Source organism: Populus alba, chromosome 10 (genome assembly GCF_005239225.2).
Source record: "Populus alba chromosome 10, ASM523922v2, whole genome shotgun sequence".
In the NCBI taxonomy this organism is placed as follows: domain Eukaryota; kingdom Viridiplantae; phylum Streptophyta; class Magnoliopsida; order Malpighiales; family Salicaceae; genus Populus; species Populus alba.
In genome coordinates this window covers 9639082-9660202 of record NC_133293.1, presented here as the reverse complement: position 1 = coordinate 9660202, position 21121 = coordinate 9639082, and the positions used below count along the sequence as shown (strand labels likewise).

At 32.1% G+C, this 21121-nt stretch overlaps 1 protein-coding gene across 1 annotated transcript; it reads right to left on the bottom strand.

Annotated features, from left to right (window-relative positions):
- Positions 1-14203: 14203 nt before the first annotated feature.
- On the bottom strand, positions 14204-17055 carry LOC118061517 (3-ketoacyl-CoA synthase 11). The gene is made up of 2 exons (XM_035074974.2): positions 16044-17055; positions 14204-15105 (listed from the first exon to the last, which is right to left on the bottom strand). Exons 1-2 carry the CDS (start codon positions 16833-16835, stop codon positions 14323-14325), a joined length of 1575 nt encoding a protein of 524 aa, XP_034930865.1. The 5' UTR covers positions 16836-17055; the 3' UTR covers positions 14204-14322.
- Positions 17056-21121: the final 4066 nt, after the last annotated feature.

Sequence of the window (21121 nt, the reverse complement as noted above, 5' to 3'; positions counted from 1 at the left end):
TTTTTTAGCTATCTCTACAGGAACATGTAGAAATAGCTCTTCTCAAGCTAAATAGTCATTTTGGCTTCTTTGTTGGCTGCTGCATTGGAATACCTAATTAGAGAAACAAAAGCTAAAAAAATATTTTTTTAATTTTGCTTTCTCATTTGCCTCTCCGGTTGGAGATGCTCTAAGGAGACAATTTCAACTGTTTCATGTTGATGTTTATCTGTATATTAATTATTGTTGACTGGACAATGTAATGATGAACCTTGCTATACAGTCAAATTGTCTTTTCTTATTATATACATTTGATATTAAAAAAGTAGTAAGGATAACATAGAAATACTTGGGCTATCGTTACAATGAGTTCCATTTAAATTTGGAACAAACAAGTTTATTATTATTATTATTAAAAATATTATTATTTTTATTATATTTAGTATTATTAATATTAAAAAACAACCATGAATTTGATATGATGAGTAAAATAAAAAATTATTATTATTATTGTCATTAATAAATTTTTTAAAAAAAACTTATTACTATTGAAGAAAAAACATAAATTGAATTTCTTTTACCTTCAAAACAACTAAAACAACATATCTTAGTTCGGGAAGAATTTTTATTCCAGGTGGATTTCGGGTTTTGGGGTGGTTTTTTGGCTTTTTTGTAACAATGGATTGGTTTAACAAGGTCTCTAAAGTGTTTTCTAAGTGTTTTGGGTTAAAAATGGGTTGAAATATGATTTTTTCTTTTGAGAAAAAACAATGGAACTTGTTTTTGCCAAAGCCATCTATCATTAATTATTCTACCTGCATGGCCTAGTCCTTTTGTGGCTTGCTCCTAGTACCCGTTGTTGTAACCTAATTTTGGCCTATTGGTTTTTTTTAATTTAATTTTACAGGATTTAAAATATAAAATTAAAATATCAAAGATTTATTTTGATAAAAAGTGTGATTTGTCAACTTACATGAAAACTAGAGTCTACAATGTGCTTTTATCATTTTATCCTTATCTTAAAGATAATGATAGTTATTCGCTTTCAAATTTGATTCTTAATCAAATTCAAATTTCAAAGAAAAAAATGAATTTGATTGAAACTTTATTTTTCACACGTGAAGGGACTCTGACAGTATAAATATTGATCTCAGTGTATGCAAAAGAGGGGGGAGACGATATAAAAAAAAAAAAGAAGAAGGAGAAAAACAAAGAAAAAAAAATGAAGGAGAGCATTCTCCAGCCAATGCCTGCACTTTTACCTTCGCCTTCACCAAGTAAAGCCTTCTTCTCTCTGTTTCTGTATAATTGTTGCAAGAAAACAATGTGAAGGTAGTTTAATTACCTTCACACTGTGCAGTACACGCCTGGGTTGAGCCATGTGTGCCTGCTGCCTAGCCGGGTCACTGGCTTGGGCTAGTGACCAGGCTAGGCCGACTAGGTCCAGCCTTGCCCAGCCTATGGTGGTTGGGTTAGACCTAGCCCAAAAAAAAGAAGAGAGTGGGTTATGTCTAAGCTTTAGGCCCAGCTGGCCTAAATTATGTTTATTAAGAGTGTGTTTGGCAAAATATACCTTTATGCCTTGGTCATAATTTTTATGCCCATTTCAATTTGATATTTGGCTAAACGAGCCCCTTTTCGATATCAAAAAAATCCAAAAATATTTGGGACACTTTGTTGATTTATTTGTGGGCCCCTCGGACTTTGATTTATTTTTTTTTCTCTGTGTTTTGTATTTTTTTAAGTAATGTGCTCAATCTATGGCCTATTATTGTTAAATGCCAATATGTCGTAAAATGTTTTTTTTTTTATTATTTCCATCTAAAAAAGGCAAATAATAATAAAGGATAAACGAGAGAAAAAAGACATAATAATAAAAATAAAAATCAAGGCTGGATTAAATTTAAAGGAAATAAACTAAACTAGAAAGAAGTGGAGGCAAAACAAATACACTTAAAGAAGATGGGGCCTAAATGCAAATAAGAATAATTATAGAGCATAAGTACTCCTCTTGTCACCAAAAACAAATCTGGAGATAACGTAAAGAAAGAAAAGAGGGAGTTTTATGTTTATTTTTACAAATCAGATAGAAACACTGGTAGGAAAGGGATTAACAAGAAGAGAAGAGGGAAGGGACGGCTGCCATTAAAAAAAAAAGAGGGATCGAAACTTTGATGCGTATCGGGTAAAGTATTCTAAACCTACTTTTATGAGTCATTTCAAGTTGATTATGAATTGATGCCTGGATGTTAAATTATATATTTTAGTTCTTAGACTTAAATTGAGGAAAAAATATGAGTTGCTTATAGAAATTGTAGTTTTGAATGTTGGCTAACTAATGAAATTGGTCTTGCTCAATTTGGAGTTATAGAACTCCAGCTATGGGTCACCAAAAATGAGAGTGACGGTTCAAAAATGAGACAGTGACAGTTTAAAAATGTCTAGACAGTGACAGTTCAAAAATGAGAGTGACAATTCAAAAAAATAAGACAGTGACAGTTCAAAAATGTCTAGACAGTGACAGTTCAAAAATAAGAGTGACAGTTCAAAAATAGGACAGTGACAGTTAAAAAAAAAATATCTAGACAGTGACAGTTCAAAAAAAGAAACAGTAACAGTTCAGATTTTAAGTAGAAATAGTTCAAATATATGTATAAAGAAATGATGACTACAGTTGCACAAAGAATGACAATATTAACGGGTGAAATAAAAAAAATGATGACTGAAAGAAAGACTTATTGGTTGTTGATATATTCATAATAAAACATATCCTTGAGTGATAAGAACTTATGGAATAAACCTATGATAGGATCCCGGGTAAGGGGATCATCATATATGGACTAGCGGGTAAGGGGATCGCCATAATTAGACTAGCATACATTTAGTGTATGTTAGGATCCCGGATAAGGGGATCACCTTGGAATGACTCATATGGAGTGATGATGATGGTACCGGTGATATTGGTATCGGTAATGTGATAAGCAAAAATGATCATGTTCAATCTCATAAAGTCTAGAATGAAGGTTGAAAGTGACAGAGGGAACAATTAATAATAGTTGGACAAGGAAGGGATTCCAATAAATAAATAATAAAAACTAGAAGGGAGAAGCAAATGAACTATGAATACATGTTACCTTGTTAAAATTGTTAGATGTTCATGTTGTCATATTTATTGTAATATTCACCCTTTCAATAATATGTATTTTGTTTCAGGATCATCACATGCACGACAAGAGTAGATCCTAGCTTATGTTCCCTTCTTGTAATCTAGTTCTAGGGAGTATACCCTTGTATTTTGTAAATATAAAAATGTTTGTAGAACTTAAATTGTATAATTAATGTTTAAACTTGATTGAATGAATGTAACTATATAGTTTATATAATCATGCTTCATGCCTATGTAATTATACTTATTTACTTTTATCTGTCCATAATGATACCTTGTTATATAGTGCATATCGTAAATATTATGGTTGATAAAAGTGAGTATAAGTGTGGAAATTGAAAACCCAGGATGATTGGGTCGGGAATTGAGCTATAAGATGCGAGTTATGAAAAGTGTAAATAAATTTATGTCAATAACCTTGGACCTTCCGGTATATGGGGGAACTCCATCAAATTCTGGTAGATTTTAATACGAAGACCATGAACATATATGTACAAAAAAAAAATTATTATGTGTTTTTTTTTATTGATATGAGACTGTCGTTTTATCCAGAAATGGAGGATGTTACAGAGTTATTCCCCAAAAATAATATTTTTTTAAATAAAAATCAAAAAATAAAATAAACGCTAGCAGCATGGAAAAAGGCTGGGGAATCAAACTGTAAATTTTGGCAAGAAATTAAAGACTTAATTGTACCCCATTATGCTCAAAAATGGAGAAAAAAAAAGCAAATTCAATGTCAAATTAAATGATTATTAGATGGATTTGCATAAAAATTAAGTCTAAGGACATAATTAAATTTTTAATAGGCCAATTTGATTTAATCATGGGCCAAATTAAATTTTAATTATGTTTAAGAATTAATTTGGGTCCAATTGAAGGATTTAATTAAGTGCAAGGACTTAATTATACTTTAAATGGGTCAAATTAATTTTATTTGGGGTTTAATTGGTGAAAATTAAGTTTGGGAGCCCAATTTGGGCTTCATTGAGAAGATTAGAATTTTAAGAAACCAAATTTAATTTTTTTTTTCAAGTTAATTGATTGAAATTAGGGGCCAAATTGCAAGAAAATTGAACTTTTGGGGTCAATTAGGGGTTGAATTGAAGAAATTGACAGCCAAGGACCAATATGCAAAGGCACCAAAATTTAGGGGCTTAATTGACAAAAACCAGGGATAAAATTGAAGAAATTGAAAGTTTTATGGTCAATTAGGGGTTACATTGACAAAATCCGAGACTAAGGACCATATTGCAAAAGGCGCGTAAATCCAAGGATTAAACAATAATTTTGCAGGGTCCTAATTGCATTAAATCAAAAGTTTAGGGTTAATTAGGGGGTTCCATTGAATGAAATTGACAGATGGAGGACTGAAATGAAATTTGGCCAAAAACTGTTCATTATCTTTTTTATTTTTTCTGAAAAAAACTGGTCTGGTTACCTACTTTGTAGCTGCATTTAGTGTACCTACCAACCACCAAAGTTGATAAATCTTGCACGCATATGATCCCCTGCAGTTTCTCTACAGCTTCAAGAAAACATTTCAGTCTGAATGGCAGTGAGACGGTGCCGACGCTGGCCTAAACATGCCACCTCAGGCAGCCATTTCTGCAATTTTGACAGTGCATCATGCCTACTTGGAGCCAACGGTTGGGATCCTTCCCAAGTGTATCAAAGGCTGAAATTTTTTTCCAATGTAGACAAGATTGCCCTCTTTCACCGCCTATAAATAGAGGCGGAGTTGATGGCCTAAGAGAGGAGAAAATCGAGTTCAAAGTTGGCCAAAAACCAGCTTTTTCACCCCATTTATGCAGTTCCTTTTTATTCCTTCTCTCTCCACCGCGTCTTCAGCCGTTAAAGACCCCACAAAAGCCTTTCTCCTCCACCAAAAGACAGCATATCAGCCTCCCCACAAATCCAAATCCTCACCGGCGATAGGGGCAGCCACCGCGAGGTTTTCCCTTTTCCTTCTGCAGATTTTCTTCCTCTACAAATTTCTTCTTCCTGCGCAGTCGCAACACCGGCCACCATCTCTGCCACAGCTTCAGCTACCGTCACCACGCTAGCCCCTCACCGTCTCCACTACCAATGGTCGCCTTAACTACTCACCAGCAACAAAGCATACACCACCGGTCTCTCTCTCTCTCTCTCCTGCAGATTTTCTTCTCCTTCTTTCTTCCTGCTCTGCCACCGCAACCAATTGCAATCGCTGGTCTCACCACCGCACAGCGTCCTCTGTGGCCAGATCACCACCGCGCCAGTAGCTTTCTCCTCCGTCCATCTCCAACTTCTGCAACCATTCGGTTGCATGCAGAACATGAATAGTAATTGTTCACGTTCTGCAACTGTGCAACGTAATCTTTTAATGTATTAATATAATAATATATTATATGTTATTATTATATATATATTTTTTAAAAAAAATCCTTTGAAAAAAATTTGTGATTTTTTCAAATATTTTTCTACCAATTTTACATAATATCGGGTTGTATATTTACACTGTAAAATATAAATTCGGTATTAAAATACTCGGTTTTCTCCGAAATATTTCAAAAAAAAAAAAATTCAAAACATTTTCAAATATATATATATATATATATTCGGCCAAATCCTAAAATTTTTCCAAGCATATTTTTCAAAAAAAAAAACAAAAATTGTATTTTTTCATGTTTTAAAAAATCAAAAATGGATATCGTAACCAGTTTATGATTATCCATTAGGATTTGGCCAAAATATCAAAAACCTTTTTCATTCTTTTTTTTTAGGGTCTAGATGTAGACTTTAATATTTGTATGGTGTAAAATTATACGATAAAGTATACCCTCAGGTATTAAAGATACAAGGTGTAAATAAATGCGATGCTAAAATTCAAACTTTAGAACGATTAAAATTTAACTCAATAAGATAGAGACTCTCTCATGAAGAGAGATCTACCTTGAGCCTTAGAAAGACCAACAAAAAAGCAATTAAACAACAATGCAGCTTACCTTAGGTAGGGTGCACTAGAGGTGATGCGTCTTCCCCTTGCACAACCAGTCTCTTACTCAAACTCTCGCAGACTATAGGTTCTTAGTGACCATAATACTAGGTGGCGACTCCTAAACATTCATCATAATTTTATGATTAAATAAAAAAACCCTTCCTAACACACCACAACTCACATAGGAGGCATGATAAAGAGCCTCTACCTTCGCCACACGACGTCGCGACCCCCGCGACAAGTAGTATCATTTTTTTTAATTTGTGTGATATTTACCAATGCTAGAGTTGAAAATATTCATAGGAATTGTTCATTGATGTCAGAGTTAGGAACATGAAAGGAAGAATAAAAAAAAAGGAAAAAAGGAGAACAAATTCTTAGCAATTTTATACAAAACCATCAATGCAGATTGCCTCAGGTAGGACGCTTTGGAGGTGATAGCATATTTCCTTTTGCCTAATCAGTCTCATACCATAGAATCTCTATTGATCAGTTAGGGTTTCTAGTTACCATAACATTAGGTGGCAGCTACTTCAACAAGAAATTTTCCCTTAAAAGAACAAGATGCCAGATATCTGTTCTTTTTTCCAATCAAAATTATTTTTTAATCGATCATCGTGATGTTCGGGTGTGACACCTGTGAGGGGACTATTTATGTTGTTTCGTGCAAATATTACCTATAATTATATTATATTATATTATTCAATATATTAAAAGGGCTCAATGCCTCTATCACTATTTATCTAGATAAGAATTACTATGGATTGAAGCAGTGTAATGATGGAGATGTCCTTACCAAAGAAACTTGCTAAGCATGTAGTGAGGATGGAATTGTTTTTTTTTATATATATATAAGATGCATTTGGCATTAAAAGAATGATTGAGGACAAAATGATCAGTTCAGATTTTATTAGGGTGTGGCAAAACTATCAGCCCCGGACGTCAGGATATGGCATGGCTGCCAGACACTTGGCACTAGGATTAAGCATGACTATTACACCCTAGCCACCCGGGTTAGGCAAAGCAACTGGACCCCAGGCACTCGGGTCAGGCATGACAGCCAGACCCTAAGCTTTGGGGTTCGACGCCCAAACCCAGGACTCTTGTGTCCGACGTCAAGACCCAAGGCTCTTATTAATTATAATAAAAATATTATTATTTTTATTATAATTAATATTATTAATATAATAATTAATGAATTTATATATTATTAATATTGAAAAACAACCATAGATTTGATTTGATGGGTAAATTAAAATTTATTATTATTATCATTAATAAATTTGGAAAACAAATCTTATTACTATTGAAGAAAAAACATAAATTGGATTTGAAGGGACTAAAAACTATAAGAACTTAGGTCAAACGAGTTTTAAATTATTATTATTATCATTAATAAAAATTTTAAAAATATTATTACTATCAAACACAAATCATAAATTTTATTTGAAGAGATTAAAAATTATAAAAACTTGGGTCAAAGAAGTTTAATATTATAAATATTATTATATTCATTAATATTATTAGATTTGAAAAAAAAAATTATAATTATAGAAAAAACATAGATTTATTATTTTTTTTTTTTTTGGTCATTAACTTGGGTCTAAAATCCCCTTCTAGAACCAAGTCACTTGGGGCTAGAAAGGGGCGCCATACTCAAGTTACTTGGATCTGGCATCCCTATCGAGTCCACGACTCTTGGGCTCGGCGTTGGGTCAAGCGTTATAGCTAACCTGAAGCTCTTGGATCTGTGTTATATATATATCATGCCACATTTTTTTTTTGCTCAAATAATGCCTCTGTTAGATTGATATCCCTTCCCTTTATATTTTACAATTTAATTCTTATATAAAATTTGAGACAATTTATGTAAGTTTTTTGCATGTTACTTATCCGTTGCTTGAAAGCAAATCATATATATTTTAATGCTATTAGCTCTTGATTGTATATTTAGAAAGCACGTTTTTTTTTCTTTCAATTGTCTCACAATTAAAAGCAGTGTGTGTGTGTATTATTTATTACTTATAGTCTAAAGCATGCGGGGTGAACAATTTGTCGCCCCCTCATGTTTTACCATAGACGACATTATTCACTTTTATTTTAGATTTACTATAAATTTAAAGAGACAAAAATATTAAATTCGATTGAGTTCATGGTTTGGATTCGAGCGTGTTTGGTAATGTGGTAGCGGTTGCTTTTCAAATAGCTTTTCGTGCCGAAATACATGCTAATGATGTTTTTTTATTTTTTAAAAATCATTTTTGACATCAGCACATCAAAACGATCCAAAAAGTACAAACCGAACTCAATTTTAGCAAAAAAAAAAAAAATTTGAAATTTGACGAAACGCAGTTTCGATCGCACTACCAAACGGTCCCTAATAAACTAAAGCATGTGGGGTGAACATTGTGTCGACACATTTTTCACCCCCCCACCCCCTCGTGTTTTACTATGGACAATACTAGTCATTGTTTTTTTTTTTTTTAAGGTTTTTCTATAAATTTAAAGGGAAAATATGTGAGGTAAATACTTTGTTGTTGCACTATTCACCCTCTTATATTTTACTTCGGACAAAATTATTTACTTTTTTTAAGGTTTGCTATAAATTTAAGGGAAAAAAAAAATATTAAACCCGGTTAAATTCATTGTCCGAGTTCACCCCATAAGTTTTACTGTGGATGACACTATTTACTTTTTTTAGTTTAAGAAAAAATATTTTTGTTTTTTGTTTCTATTTTTTTAACTTAATCTTAATCTTAATATTAATCTTATTTTTATTTATATTTAAATTTATATCTCTTATTTTTTTTATGTTATTTAGAAAACCTATTTGAAATGACAATTATATTTTAATTATGTATTTAATTTTTTATTAGGTTTTTCTTATTAATCTATATTTTCTGAATCTTTTGTATAGATGAATTTTATTTCTGAAGATAAAAAGAAATTTATTTTCAAATAATATTTCTAATATGTATAGCCTTATATATTATTATTTTTCTTTTTATTTTATTCAATTAATTTAATGTGTGTGTCTATTTTTATTATCGTTTGATTGAATAAAAAATTTATTTTAATTAACAAATTTAGCAAACACAACAGCCTAAATGACACATCTTGCAAAATTAAATATTTTGATCTACACATGTCTCTTGATTTTTCTAGTTTTTATTTTTAGTCATCATTTATGGTTTTTTCCACTTATTAACATACACAGTTCTCAATTTATTTGATTACATGTATTTATAAATATTTTTATTTTCACTCAGAATTTTTTTTAAATAAAAAAACATGTTGAAAAGGTCTATATATAAATATTTTTATTGAGAAAAAATATCTAAATTGTTGTGAAACACGAGTCAAATATCTAGTATATATATTAATGCATGTAATTTCTTCTCTATAAGAGTTAAATGGATTTTTTTTTCAAGAAGTGTTATTTTTAACGAGTCGTATCTTGTTTTAACCTTAAATGTCTTTTCTAAGAAATGACTAAAGATAAGGTGATAAATCAATATTTTTAACTCAGTTAAGTGTTGAGTCTAGATATATATCGGTCCGGCGAGCTGCCAAATCTATTATTTTTGGACTCAATCAAGCGTTGAGCCCATGCTCTTTTTTTACTTCTAGAATCTTGGACTTTATTATGAGACCATAAATCAAAGATATTTTACTCTCTAATAACTCAGAAATATTTTACTCTAACAAGTCATGGATATTTTACTTACATTTTGACACCTTTCATTAAAAAAAGACAAGTCATATGTTATAAAAAGGACCATGAAAATCCTTCAAGGGAGGTTTCAATTTTTTTCCAACTCCCTCTTACATTTCTATTTTTATAATTCTTTTTTAAAATATAATTGTATTTTTTTTCAACGATACTTATTTAAGCTCTAGAGAATCTTTAAATTCATCAAAGAGATTTTTTATAAAAATCAAACATTAGCCACCTACTTTTTTTATTAGAAAAAATTAATTAGATCATCAAAATTAAAAAAATTAAACAATTATATAGGATATAAGCCTTGACCCATAATCTCACGAGGAAATATATGAACCCATCAGAAATCATTTTTAAGAAATATTGTGACGTGGGCACCAAAAATTCATTTATACTAGTGTGATTGGTTACTTAAAAGTTTTTATTGTTAAAACGACTCAATTTTCTTATACATGAAGACAATCGTACAGAATAAAAATTTGAGTTTTGGGGTTCGGTTGCAAGTAAATTAATCCCAAAAGCATTCGAAGCTAGATATTTGAAGTTTCAATGACATATTATGGACCAAAAGCTAGGTTTGAATGAAAATATTATAAATATTTAAAATGAATTACTTTATAATATTCACAAAAGATATATAAAATCATGTTATAAAAATATTGTAATTTTTTCTTGAATTCAAACCTAAGAATATGAGGTAAAAAATAAACTGGTTTACCACCTAAACCAATACGTGAAAGATAAGCATTTTTGTTTTTTCAAATGTCCATGAGTGAATATATCATTCTTTATCAAGGATCGGGCTCTCCTCGTATTTAAGAGTAACACAATCATATTATAAAATCTAAAATCATTATTTTTTAAAATTATTGATTTAATGGGCGGTTGCTAATGATTTATAAATTAATGATTTATAACACTTAGGTAATCTTAATGTTGTGCATTTGTATCCATAGACTATAGACATTAATTTAATTTATAAATGCCTATGTGGTTGAACGATCCCTTTGAGCTCTAATATTGAAAAAATCTATTTTCTTGCACCTAACCTCTATTTTGTTTTACAAGGCATGTTGCTTTCGTTCCCCAAATGCCCTCTTTATAGTTTAAGATGGGCTCATGCTGTCCAAGGCCCATAATGATTAGGTTTCTGAGCCCATTAAATGGAGGCTTACAAATGATATGCTAAATACTTTCAAATTTGAATTCACTCTCCAGGTTGCACATGTGCATGTATACACACACTTGAGTAATCTATCGTTTTTTTAATACTCTTCCTCTTTTCTTGCTACTAACTGCGTTAGTGCTATTACATTCGATCAGGTAATTAATTTTTCCCCCTTTAAAATTTTTCACATATTTGAAACAATAATTTTTTCTTTGAAAGCCCTACATATTCAGCTCTAGTCCAAACAGCGATTCCATGATTCGTATAATTTAGGTGATTATAATTTGAATTGAGTTTTGTAAAATATTTCCATTTAATTTTTATGATATTATTCTATTTTTACGACCTGAGTAATAAGTTTTATAGGTTAATTTAATTTATTTTGATTTTTTTTATATTTTTTATTATTTTAGTTGACTGAGAAATAAATTTCATGAATTTATTTTAATTTATTTTTTGTGAGATTATCTTAATTTCATTACTTGGGTGAAAGGTTTGACAAGTTATACTAGGTTGACTTGGAGTTTTTTTTTTCTTTTTAAATTTTTTTTTTTTCTAACTTCATCATTGAATGTTGGATTAATTGAGAGTGCGCGTCTTAATTTATTTTAATTTTTTTATTAAGTTATCCTAATCTTATGATTTAGGTTTGACAGGTTAACCCGGATCTACTCAAATTTTTTTATTTTTTTAATTTATTTTTTTTTATGTTTATTATTCAACGTTGAGTTGATTGATAAATGAGCTTTAATATATTTTTTAATTTTTTTTTATAAAATATTACATGTTAACTTTGGTTAACCTTGATTGATATAATATATTCCTATCTCAATATTTTTTTTAATAATATTTTGTCTTGAAAAATTTTTTAGACAAATTATGTTTTTTTTTTAGTTGTCTAAGTTACTTTTGAAATTATTAAGTCTGCCGAGTGACATCCTATCATTAATTTTTTTTTCTTCAAAATATGTTAGAAAATAGAAATGTTTGGATAACTTTTTTATTTGATTTTAAATTAATCTAAACATAGTATAATAGTTTGTTTTGAGAGTGTAGTTGTGATTATTTTTAAAAATGTGTCAAAATAATATTTTTTATTTTTAAAAATTATTTTTTTATATGAGCATATTAAAATATATATAAAATTTTAATTTTTAATAAAAAAAAATAGATTTTTTTTTTTTGTGAGAATACGGTAACACTGACTAAATGATCTATTGTAAACACTAAATGATTTGACATTAACTTTTAAATATTGTACAATCGTAAGATTGATGAGGAAACGTGTGCATTACCTAAACCTTGGTTAGATACGGACGCACCAAAACAAGATGCGATGGTATGGAATGGAATGATGATCAGTCGAATCAAAGTTTTGTAAGTACACTTTGCATCTGCCATGTTTTCAAAAAAAAAAAAAAAAAACATAGAAATGTTCGAAATCGCAACCAACATGTTTATTCAAACAGTGACTATTATATAGAACAAAGTTAGAAATGCAATATAGCATCTGCCATGTAGTCCGCTCGGGTCCTAGAAACAAGTGATTCTGAATGGTTAAATATAAATTTATTATAAATAAATAAATATTTTTCTAAAACAGATAATATAAATAGTTTAATGTACATATTTATAAACTAATTAAATAAATTTAATTTCAGGAAAAAGTTTAGCCATCTTAAATTAGAATATCTGCTTAAAAAAATAACATTTTATCTTATTGGTGGATTGCGCCACTAAAATTTTTATAGAAATTTTTAAAAACTGTTTTTTCTATAGCAACTAATGTATTGCAATGCAGAATTTTAAATCTTTAAATATAAAAAATCTCATCAAGATAATGGATTGATACCGTTTTACTGACTAAAAAAACTATGCCAGCGACCCAGTTCTACTAAGAAAGAGAGAGGTGGAAGAATTTAAAGAGCATGTTGTCCAGTCATTTATAAAGGCTCGGCAGCAAGCAATGCATGGACATGATGAACACACTGTCAAGTCTTTATAAATGACACTTCATTTGCTTATGGCAATTATGAATAAGAAAGGCTTAAGATTTCCGGTACTCTCATTATCTTTTATGATTGGGCTAGTACTCTATCCAAATCCATGCATAATTGGGCTTAGTAATTGATCGAATCCAAATAATATTGAGTTTGGTAACCTTTAGATTTATGTATATTTGTGCTTACACTTAACTATATCTAATGATTGTTGCCCTTGGTTCTTCTCAAAGGAGGATACAAGTAAAACAAAACATATATGAAAAATATAAATCCATCATTCTCCCAAGTCTTTGTTTGTTCAATACAAGGCCTTGTCCTTCGATTGAATTCTAATGACAAATTGCTTCAGCCGTCTACAAACAAGTTGGCTCTTTAAAATGATAGATCCTTTCAGATAATTTATCAACCTAAATCAATTTATCAAACTTATAATTCGAGTCATGAAACCGGAATAACTCAATAAAAAACAAATTGAAATAAGTTATGAAACTGAATTCCAAACAAATATAATGTTGAAGGATGCAATTAAAATTAAAAAAACAACTTAAGTTAACTCGAATTAATCTTTCAAACTCGTGACCGAATTATAAGACGAGAATAATATCATAGAAAGTAAATAAAAAAAAATTATGAAGCAGTTAAATGTTAAAAAATAAAATTAAAAGACAAAATTATCAATTAATTGAATTAACCGATCAAATTCGCGGTTCGAGCCATGAGATTGGAATAACCTTATAAAAAATAAAGTAAAATAAATTATAAAACTCAATCCCAAATAAATTTAATGTTGAATATTGTAATTGAAATTGAAAAAAAAATTTAAAAAAGTAAAACTAAAAGAAATGAACAAAATATTATTCAAGTGAATAATATTTTGTGTTTAGAGATAAAGTATGTCACCTTTTCTTTTCTTTTTTGTTAATTTGTTAATATCCTACCACGGGTTTCTCTTTTCTTCTTTTCGTTTCTCTTTCTAGATTGATTATCCCATAGCAGAGTGGCTTAATAAATGTTTTCGAGAGCAAACAAAACAATAAAGGAATGTTAAACTCTTCAACCATCTTGCACATGAATGACATTCATTGACTAATAAAAACTAAAACAATACTTCTCGAAATAATAATAAGAAGATGAAGAAGAAGAAGAAGAAGAAGAAGAAGAAGAAACGAAGAAGAACAGGATGTAACCAAAGAACAGAAAAGGAGAACATATATAGCAAATGGTCACTTCATATATCGCACATAAATTCACTTACATATAACAATCGATCCATTTTTTTTGTTTTTTAAAAAAGAGAAAGATTCAAGAGGCGATGGACACCACTTTAGGCACATGAACAGGGAATTCATCAATTTCATCAACCCAAGGATTCTTCTCTTTTGCCGGATTGATTGTCCTCAATGCATGCCACACCGCACTGTTACACTTGAATCCTGAGCCGAAAGCAATCTGCCAAGTTCTGTCACCCTTCCTAATTCTCCCCTTGGCCTCAGAGTAAGCCAATTCATACCACAAAGAGCTACTAGAAGTGTTACCAAACCTATAAAGAGTCATTCTTGAAGGCTCCATGTGCCAGTCAGAGAGCTCGAGATTTTTCTCTAGTTCATCTAACACAGCTCTCCCACCAGCATGGATGCAGAAGTGCTCAAAAGCCAACTTGAAATCAGGAATGTATGGTTTTATCTTCATTTTGAAGATCTTTCTTCCTACTAAAGTAGCAAAAAACAGGAGTTGCTCTGACATGGGAAGGACTAACGGCCCTAGTGTTGTGATGTTGGTTTTAAGGGCTTCTCCAGCAACAGCCATGAGGTCCTTGGAAAGCGAAACACCAACTCTTCTGGTGTTATCCTCTTTTTGGAACACACAGTTGTAGCACTTATCATCAGCCCCCTTGTGTGTTCGGACAGTGTGGATTAGTTGATACTTTGAGCAGCGGCGATCGGATGATCGGTTGGAGAGAAGGATTGCAGCACCACCCATACGGAATAAGCAGTTGGAGACAAGCATGGACCGGTCATTGCCAAAGTACCAATTAAGAGTGATGTTCTCCATACTGATCACTAGAGCATAGGAATTGGGATGCACCTGTTACGACAAAAAGTGAAACACACTATAGGTTATCTCATTAATAACACAGCTTCTGAAACACCTGTTGCAATATTTAATAGAGAAATGATATTCTCCATGCTGATCATTAGTTCATAACATACAACTTGTATATATCTGCAGAACCCAACATGCAGGTGAGCTTCAATTTCATGAAAAGAGTATTAATCACACAGCTGGATATAGATATCTCAAGTGAATATTACTCGCATCAACTCAGCCGGAGGACCACTCTTTTTTGTTGGTGCTTTCTTTTCTTCTATTTATGAAGGGCGTCTATAAACTGCTACCTAAACTATAAATGCCTGAAGTAGTTGTGTGGGACTCTCATTTATTGTTCGAAGTCTACCTTTTCTTTTTTAATTAGATTACAACTCCCGTCTTTAATTCAAACCCGCTATATATATAGGCTTATCACTTAGTATTGATGTCATTTTAATTCAAAGTTGATGATTCCGACCCGAACAGGTGTGTATTTTTTAAATTATTTACTTATAATGAGTACTAGGGTGTGATTCCGATCTAAAACCCGTCTGTAATCTAACCAAAAGCATAGTTATATGCATTAAACACGTGTGTGTGTGTGTATAATATTTTTATTTTTATTATTTAAAATATTTATGTATTCTTCAAATATCTATTATCTATTTCAAAATAATAAATAATAAATAATAATAGATAGATAATATCCATGCATGAATACTTGAAATGGCATGTTGTCCCCTAAGAATACCAGCTGGACATCTTGTGGATGCCACGATATTATTTAGGGAACGGCTCCCTATGTATCAGATATCCATAAGTACCATGCTCTTGTCAGTTGTCTCCCCATTCTAGAGACTAATTAAGAAGAACAGATTAAAGAATTGAACTTAAAAAAAAAAAAAAAAAAAGGAAGGATGTTCAAGTTTTCATACCTGCAGTAGCTGCTTGGCAAGATCAATAGAGATTAGCCCAGCACTGCAACCCATACCACCAAGATTATAGCTCAATATGTTCCCCCTGAGTCTGTAGTGATTGACTACCATGGCGGAGAGAGACGGGGTTGGATTGAACAAACTGCAATTCACTATAAGAATGCCTATATCCTTAGCTTTAACCCCAGTTTTGGCCAAGAGCTCATCAATGGCTCCAAACATCACCATCTCAGCCTCCTTCCTTGCGTCCTCCATGCTCGGCCTTGGTGTGACCCGCATCACTGCCTCAGGGAAGTAAGTATTTTGTCCTAAACCAGACCTCTCAATAATCTTCTTTTGAAAGGCTAAGTTCTCCTCACTGAAGATGCCTGCTAGTGCTGATTTCTCCATGAAAGTCTCTCCGGTGCACATTCGAGCGGGTTCGGGCTTGTAACATGCAAAATCCAACAAGTATATTTTTCTAGGACGGCTGGTGAAGTAAAGGGTAGCCAAGAAAACTATAAGGCCTGAGCAAACAGTTACTGAGACAAAATTGAATTTGAGGTGGTTCCAAAGCTGGACGAAATCTTGGATATTGAGAGTTGAAAGATGAGCTGATGCAATGAATAGGAGTGGAATAAGCAGGAGAAATATGGCATTTGAGATTAAGTAATGATAACCAAGTTTCACATATTTGAGTTTAACTGATAGAAGAAAGTTTGGGAGGGGGTTTCTCTTCGTTTCAGCTGGTTCAGTATGATGAACCGTGACTGATTCTGGTCGCAGTCTTTGTTTGCTCTGATCCTCTGCCATTTCCGGGGCACTTGTTCAATAGCCTGAAAAAATGGAAAGTCTTGGCCTGAATGCACAAAAACGAAGAGGCCCCAGAAGGCTATAGAGAAGGAGATAGAGAAGAGAGAAAACTGGGTTGGCAAAAGGGAAGAAATGCATTGGCTTTTAAAGAGAGTGGATAGGGAGAGAGAGAGAGAGGGTGGTTCTGGGGAGGATGCAACTACCCCAACGAACTTTTAATTGTTAACCCGCCATGGCATTCAATTTGCCAACGAAAATACAGGTATTCATTTTGTACATAAATACTATTTTCTTTTCATGTTTCCTCAATTAGGTCAGCTTGAGCGAATCTAATTTCGAACATTGCCACTCCTACCCTATGGTGACAACAAAGCAGCAACGTGTCCGGTTGGGCGACACCTGCCGGGGGGTTGATGCCGAGCCGTATTTTCAATATAAACGACTGTTGGTGAACAATATCACAGTCTATTTCCATATATTTATCGGACACATATTCTTATCTTAAAAGAAAGAAAGATATTGGTGTCCAGGTTATTATTATAATAATTATTATTATATCTATGTTAATGGAATGTGGGCAGATCAACGAGCTCATATTTGACTGCCTTCTTCCTCTGTTTTCTATTTTTCTCTCCTACTTTAGATATGGTACGTTAGGGAAAAGGAATGACTGTAACACATTTCTAGAGAGAGAGAGAGAGGCAGATAGCCTGCTACGATTATATAATTTGTGGTCATGTGCACATAAATATGAGTACGTGTTGATCACACATAAAGGAAAATTACAATGATCCGTATGTATGTTTGCACTGGAATCAAATTAAACACTGGTCACTTCAAATATGACTATTTTATATATTTTTAAATGAGAAGTAAATAATTTTTAAAGTATTTTTTTATTTAAAAATATATTAAAATTATAATTTTTTATTTTTAAAAAATTATTTTTGACATCATCATTTTAAAATAATATGAAAATATAAAAAAAATATTAATTTGAAGTAAAAAAACTAGAAATTTCTAAAAATTTCTAAAAATATTTTTAAAATACAAAAATAAACAAGGTAAGATAATAAAACAGTGAAACAAGCAATGAAATGTAGACCACTTATAAATTTCAGACAAGATAAGACATCAATTATTAGTTTGATCTAGTTTCATTGCCAAGCCCGCTACAAGTACATAGTACAAGTGTATTTAATTTTTTTTTATTACTTTTAAAGCAAGCATATTTTAAACTAACATCGGCATCATGCAAAACTCCTTAATCCAATCATGAACTTACTTGATCGGGTTTAATTAACTTTATTTTTTAAAAATTAATTTTATGAATTATATAATGTTAAAAGTAGAGATATATAAAAAGCACTTGTATAAAATTAAAAAAAAAAAGACAATACAAAGAGTTGTTCAAAAAAGAGCGTTTAGTGAATTAAAAAAATTATATAATTTTATTCAAAAACATGTAAAGATTAAAAGATGTTTATGAGATAATACTTCATAAAGTTTTTAAATTTATTTATTTTGATAAAGACCAATGAAGACAGACATCTCAAACATTTTTCTAACTAATTTATTGTAATTAGTTTCAATTTTTGTTGAGTCTCGTTCACCATCTACCATGTAAAAGGATGTGTTCTTTATGTTTTTAGATTCCGATAATCAGGTGGTCGAAAAATTAAGTTGTGGGATTTTAACTTAAAAAGAGTCGTTATTTTAACATAAAAAACACTTTTGAAACATAAAGGAAACAATTTTCCAACCAAAAATAACCTTAATTGAGTCCAAAATACATCAAATTGGACTGAACGAATTTTCTTTTAAGTGAAGAAAACATGGTTGGCACTCAATGTGATAAAAAAAAAAAATATATATTTGGCCCTTCATTGGGCTTGGATGGTACGGGGTTTGAGATTGAATTAAAAAAAAAAAATATTAGAGAATTAGAGTCTAAATTAATTGAAAAAATGTGTCTAGCATACGTAACATGTATACCATCGAATAAGAAAGGCCACTGCATTAAAGAGACATGTTCAACTTCCTTATAGCTTTGATGGCGACTGTCTTTAATGATACTAAAATCGCCTTAACGAGGGTTCCTTTCTATGATGACGAGAGTTGATAGTGTATCATCGACGTGGCTCCAATAACTCTTCTTTTTTTTTAATCCTTCCCTCTTTTATCTTCTCAGTTTGCGTGCTTGATTTCTTTTTGTTTTTTTTTTTCTTTAGAGACAAAACTGCCAATGAGGGCTGTCATTGTTTTTAGATGTCAATTCTAGTCCCATAATTTTTAATCTTTTGAAAAACATAAATTTCAAACATTTTCTTTGCAAAAACAAGAACTTATTAAATATTGAGATATTTTTTTTTATACCTTGAGATCACATGATTAAGTTCATCGAAACAAACCATTAAAGCTAATATTAAATCGATTCAATGTAAAAGGATAAACTTGAAAAATAAAAATATAGTGACTGAAAAAAAAGGGAAAAAAAAATCACTGTGCAAATAGAGTGTGAGTGTGAACTGTCAAACACCGGGCTGTTCTAGTGTTCTGTTGATTAATGCTACTTTGAAGTCAACAAACTTACATTCAAGAATACTACCAATATATAATTTTCTCCCGGTATTAATTAGCCTTAGCTTTCACCCTTCTAGTTTTAGAGTTTGAAAATTCTCACAGAAATTTAAATGTTCGGGCTACTTCGAGTGCACAGACGTAACGAAAACTGGTCCCAGAAAGCAGCCCTAGTGAGCCTACAGCGGAGAATACAATATTATTTTTAAGAACCCAACTTGTTGTTCTTGGCACAACCTTTTTTATTTTTATATTTTGAATGATAAAAACGACCCTCGAACCCTCGGTCAACTCCATTAATTCTTTCCAAACCTTTCCTCGTGGGATCATCTACCCAGCCATTTGATGTGCTATGAAATGGTATCTATTACAATGTGGTCTGCTGATATACTTAGGTTTTGCTGCCAAAGGCCACAGAAGCCTGAAGTCTGGGTTGCTTCTCCCTAAAAAATTGAAATTGAACAAATCTTTCTCCAATGCCCACCAACTGTTTGGGAAATTTACTGAAACTGCAAGGGGTTTAGGCACAATTGGTAATGCTGCTCTGATACGTTGACAGAACTTCAAAGGATATTCGTGCCCCCGCGTTCTTAATGAGTTTTAGCTGAGATCGATTGTTTGATATAGCAAGTCAGGATTCGGTTGAGTGGTGGTTGCACCGATCTTAATCAAGAAAGGTTTTGAAAGACAGATACCTGAAAGATAGAACTTGGGATCGGAGATGAGGCTTGCTGGAGATGCTAGGATAAATCGGGCAGGACAGGATGAAAACTCTGCGATAACAGGTGACGAGGGTACCCAACTGCTCATATTCTGTGAGGGAGAAAGTTTAAAAGAGGGGTCATTTTTGTCAATTGGCATGCAAAGAAAAGAGAAAAGGCTGTGCCTAAGCACAAAGACAACAACATCCTACCCTTATAATTATTATTAATTCAGAGGTGAAATGTCATCTGGGGCATTTCCGTGTATAACAGGAGAATGCAGGGTAGTTGAGGAATAGCGCACTCCAAGAGGCAATAACGTGTACCTCAGAATCGCGTTGATGGGTTGTGTCAGGGGCTGGCGACAGCTATAGCGGTTGCCGTTTGACCAGAAAAGAGGACTCGTCTCCAGCCGTCAGTTTGTCCCTTGAAAATTGCGTGTGAAAGATTTGAAGCATTTTTTCCGAAACCTCTCTTAAATGCCGGAACTTCCAACCAAACAACACCGGCCGCCCAGATTGACATTCACACCTCCCCAGCGTGTTCATTAGACACCCACCAATCACCATGCGTGGCGACAGCCGGTTTGTCGTGAAAAATCTTGAGCATAAATTTCTTGGCCACTTGAGCCGTGCGCATGGTAGCCAAGAAATCCAGCTCCCACGAAACCCCCCTTCTAGTTTCTTGTTTCTCTCTACTTCCAGCGTGGACATTTTTATTGGGCGGCAATTATCCAATTTTTGTCCTACTCTTGATCATGTGAATCTTCAAGATTAATAATTTTTTGCCTTTTTGACCTGGCCCATCTCCTCGCTTCTTCAACCTCCCGTTTAAGATTATTTATCTTCGTTTTTCCTTTTGGGTTTTATAGTCAAATGAAACGCAACCATTCCAAGTTTCCTAGAAAATATTAATTATTAGCCTAACCTGAAGACAAGACGGCCACTACAGAGAACTGGATATATTCAACCACATTTTGAAACGTTGAGCACGCCAAGCATGGCA

What these genes read in the sequence shown, in the direction of transcription:
- LOC118061517 (XM_035074974.2), bottom strand. Translation starts at nt 16,835, where the DNA reads ATGGCAGAGGATCAGAGCAAACAAAGACTGCGACCAGAATCAGTCACG. An exon ending in TTGCCAAGCAGCTACTGCAG is followed by an intron (nt 15,106 to 16,043) that starts GTATGAAAACTT and finishes TTGTCGTAACAG; the next exon opens with GTGCATCCCAATTCCTATGC.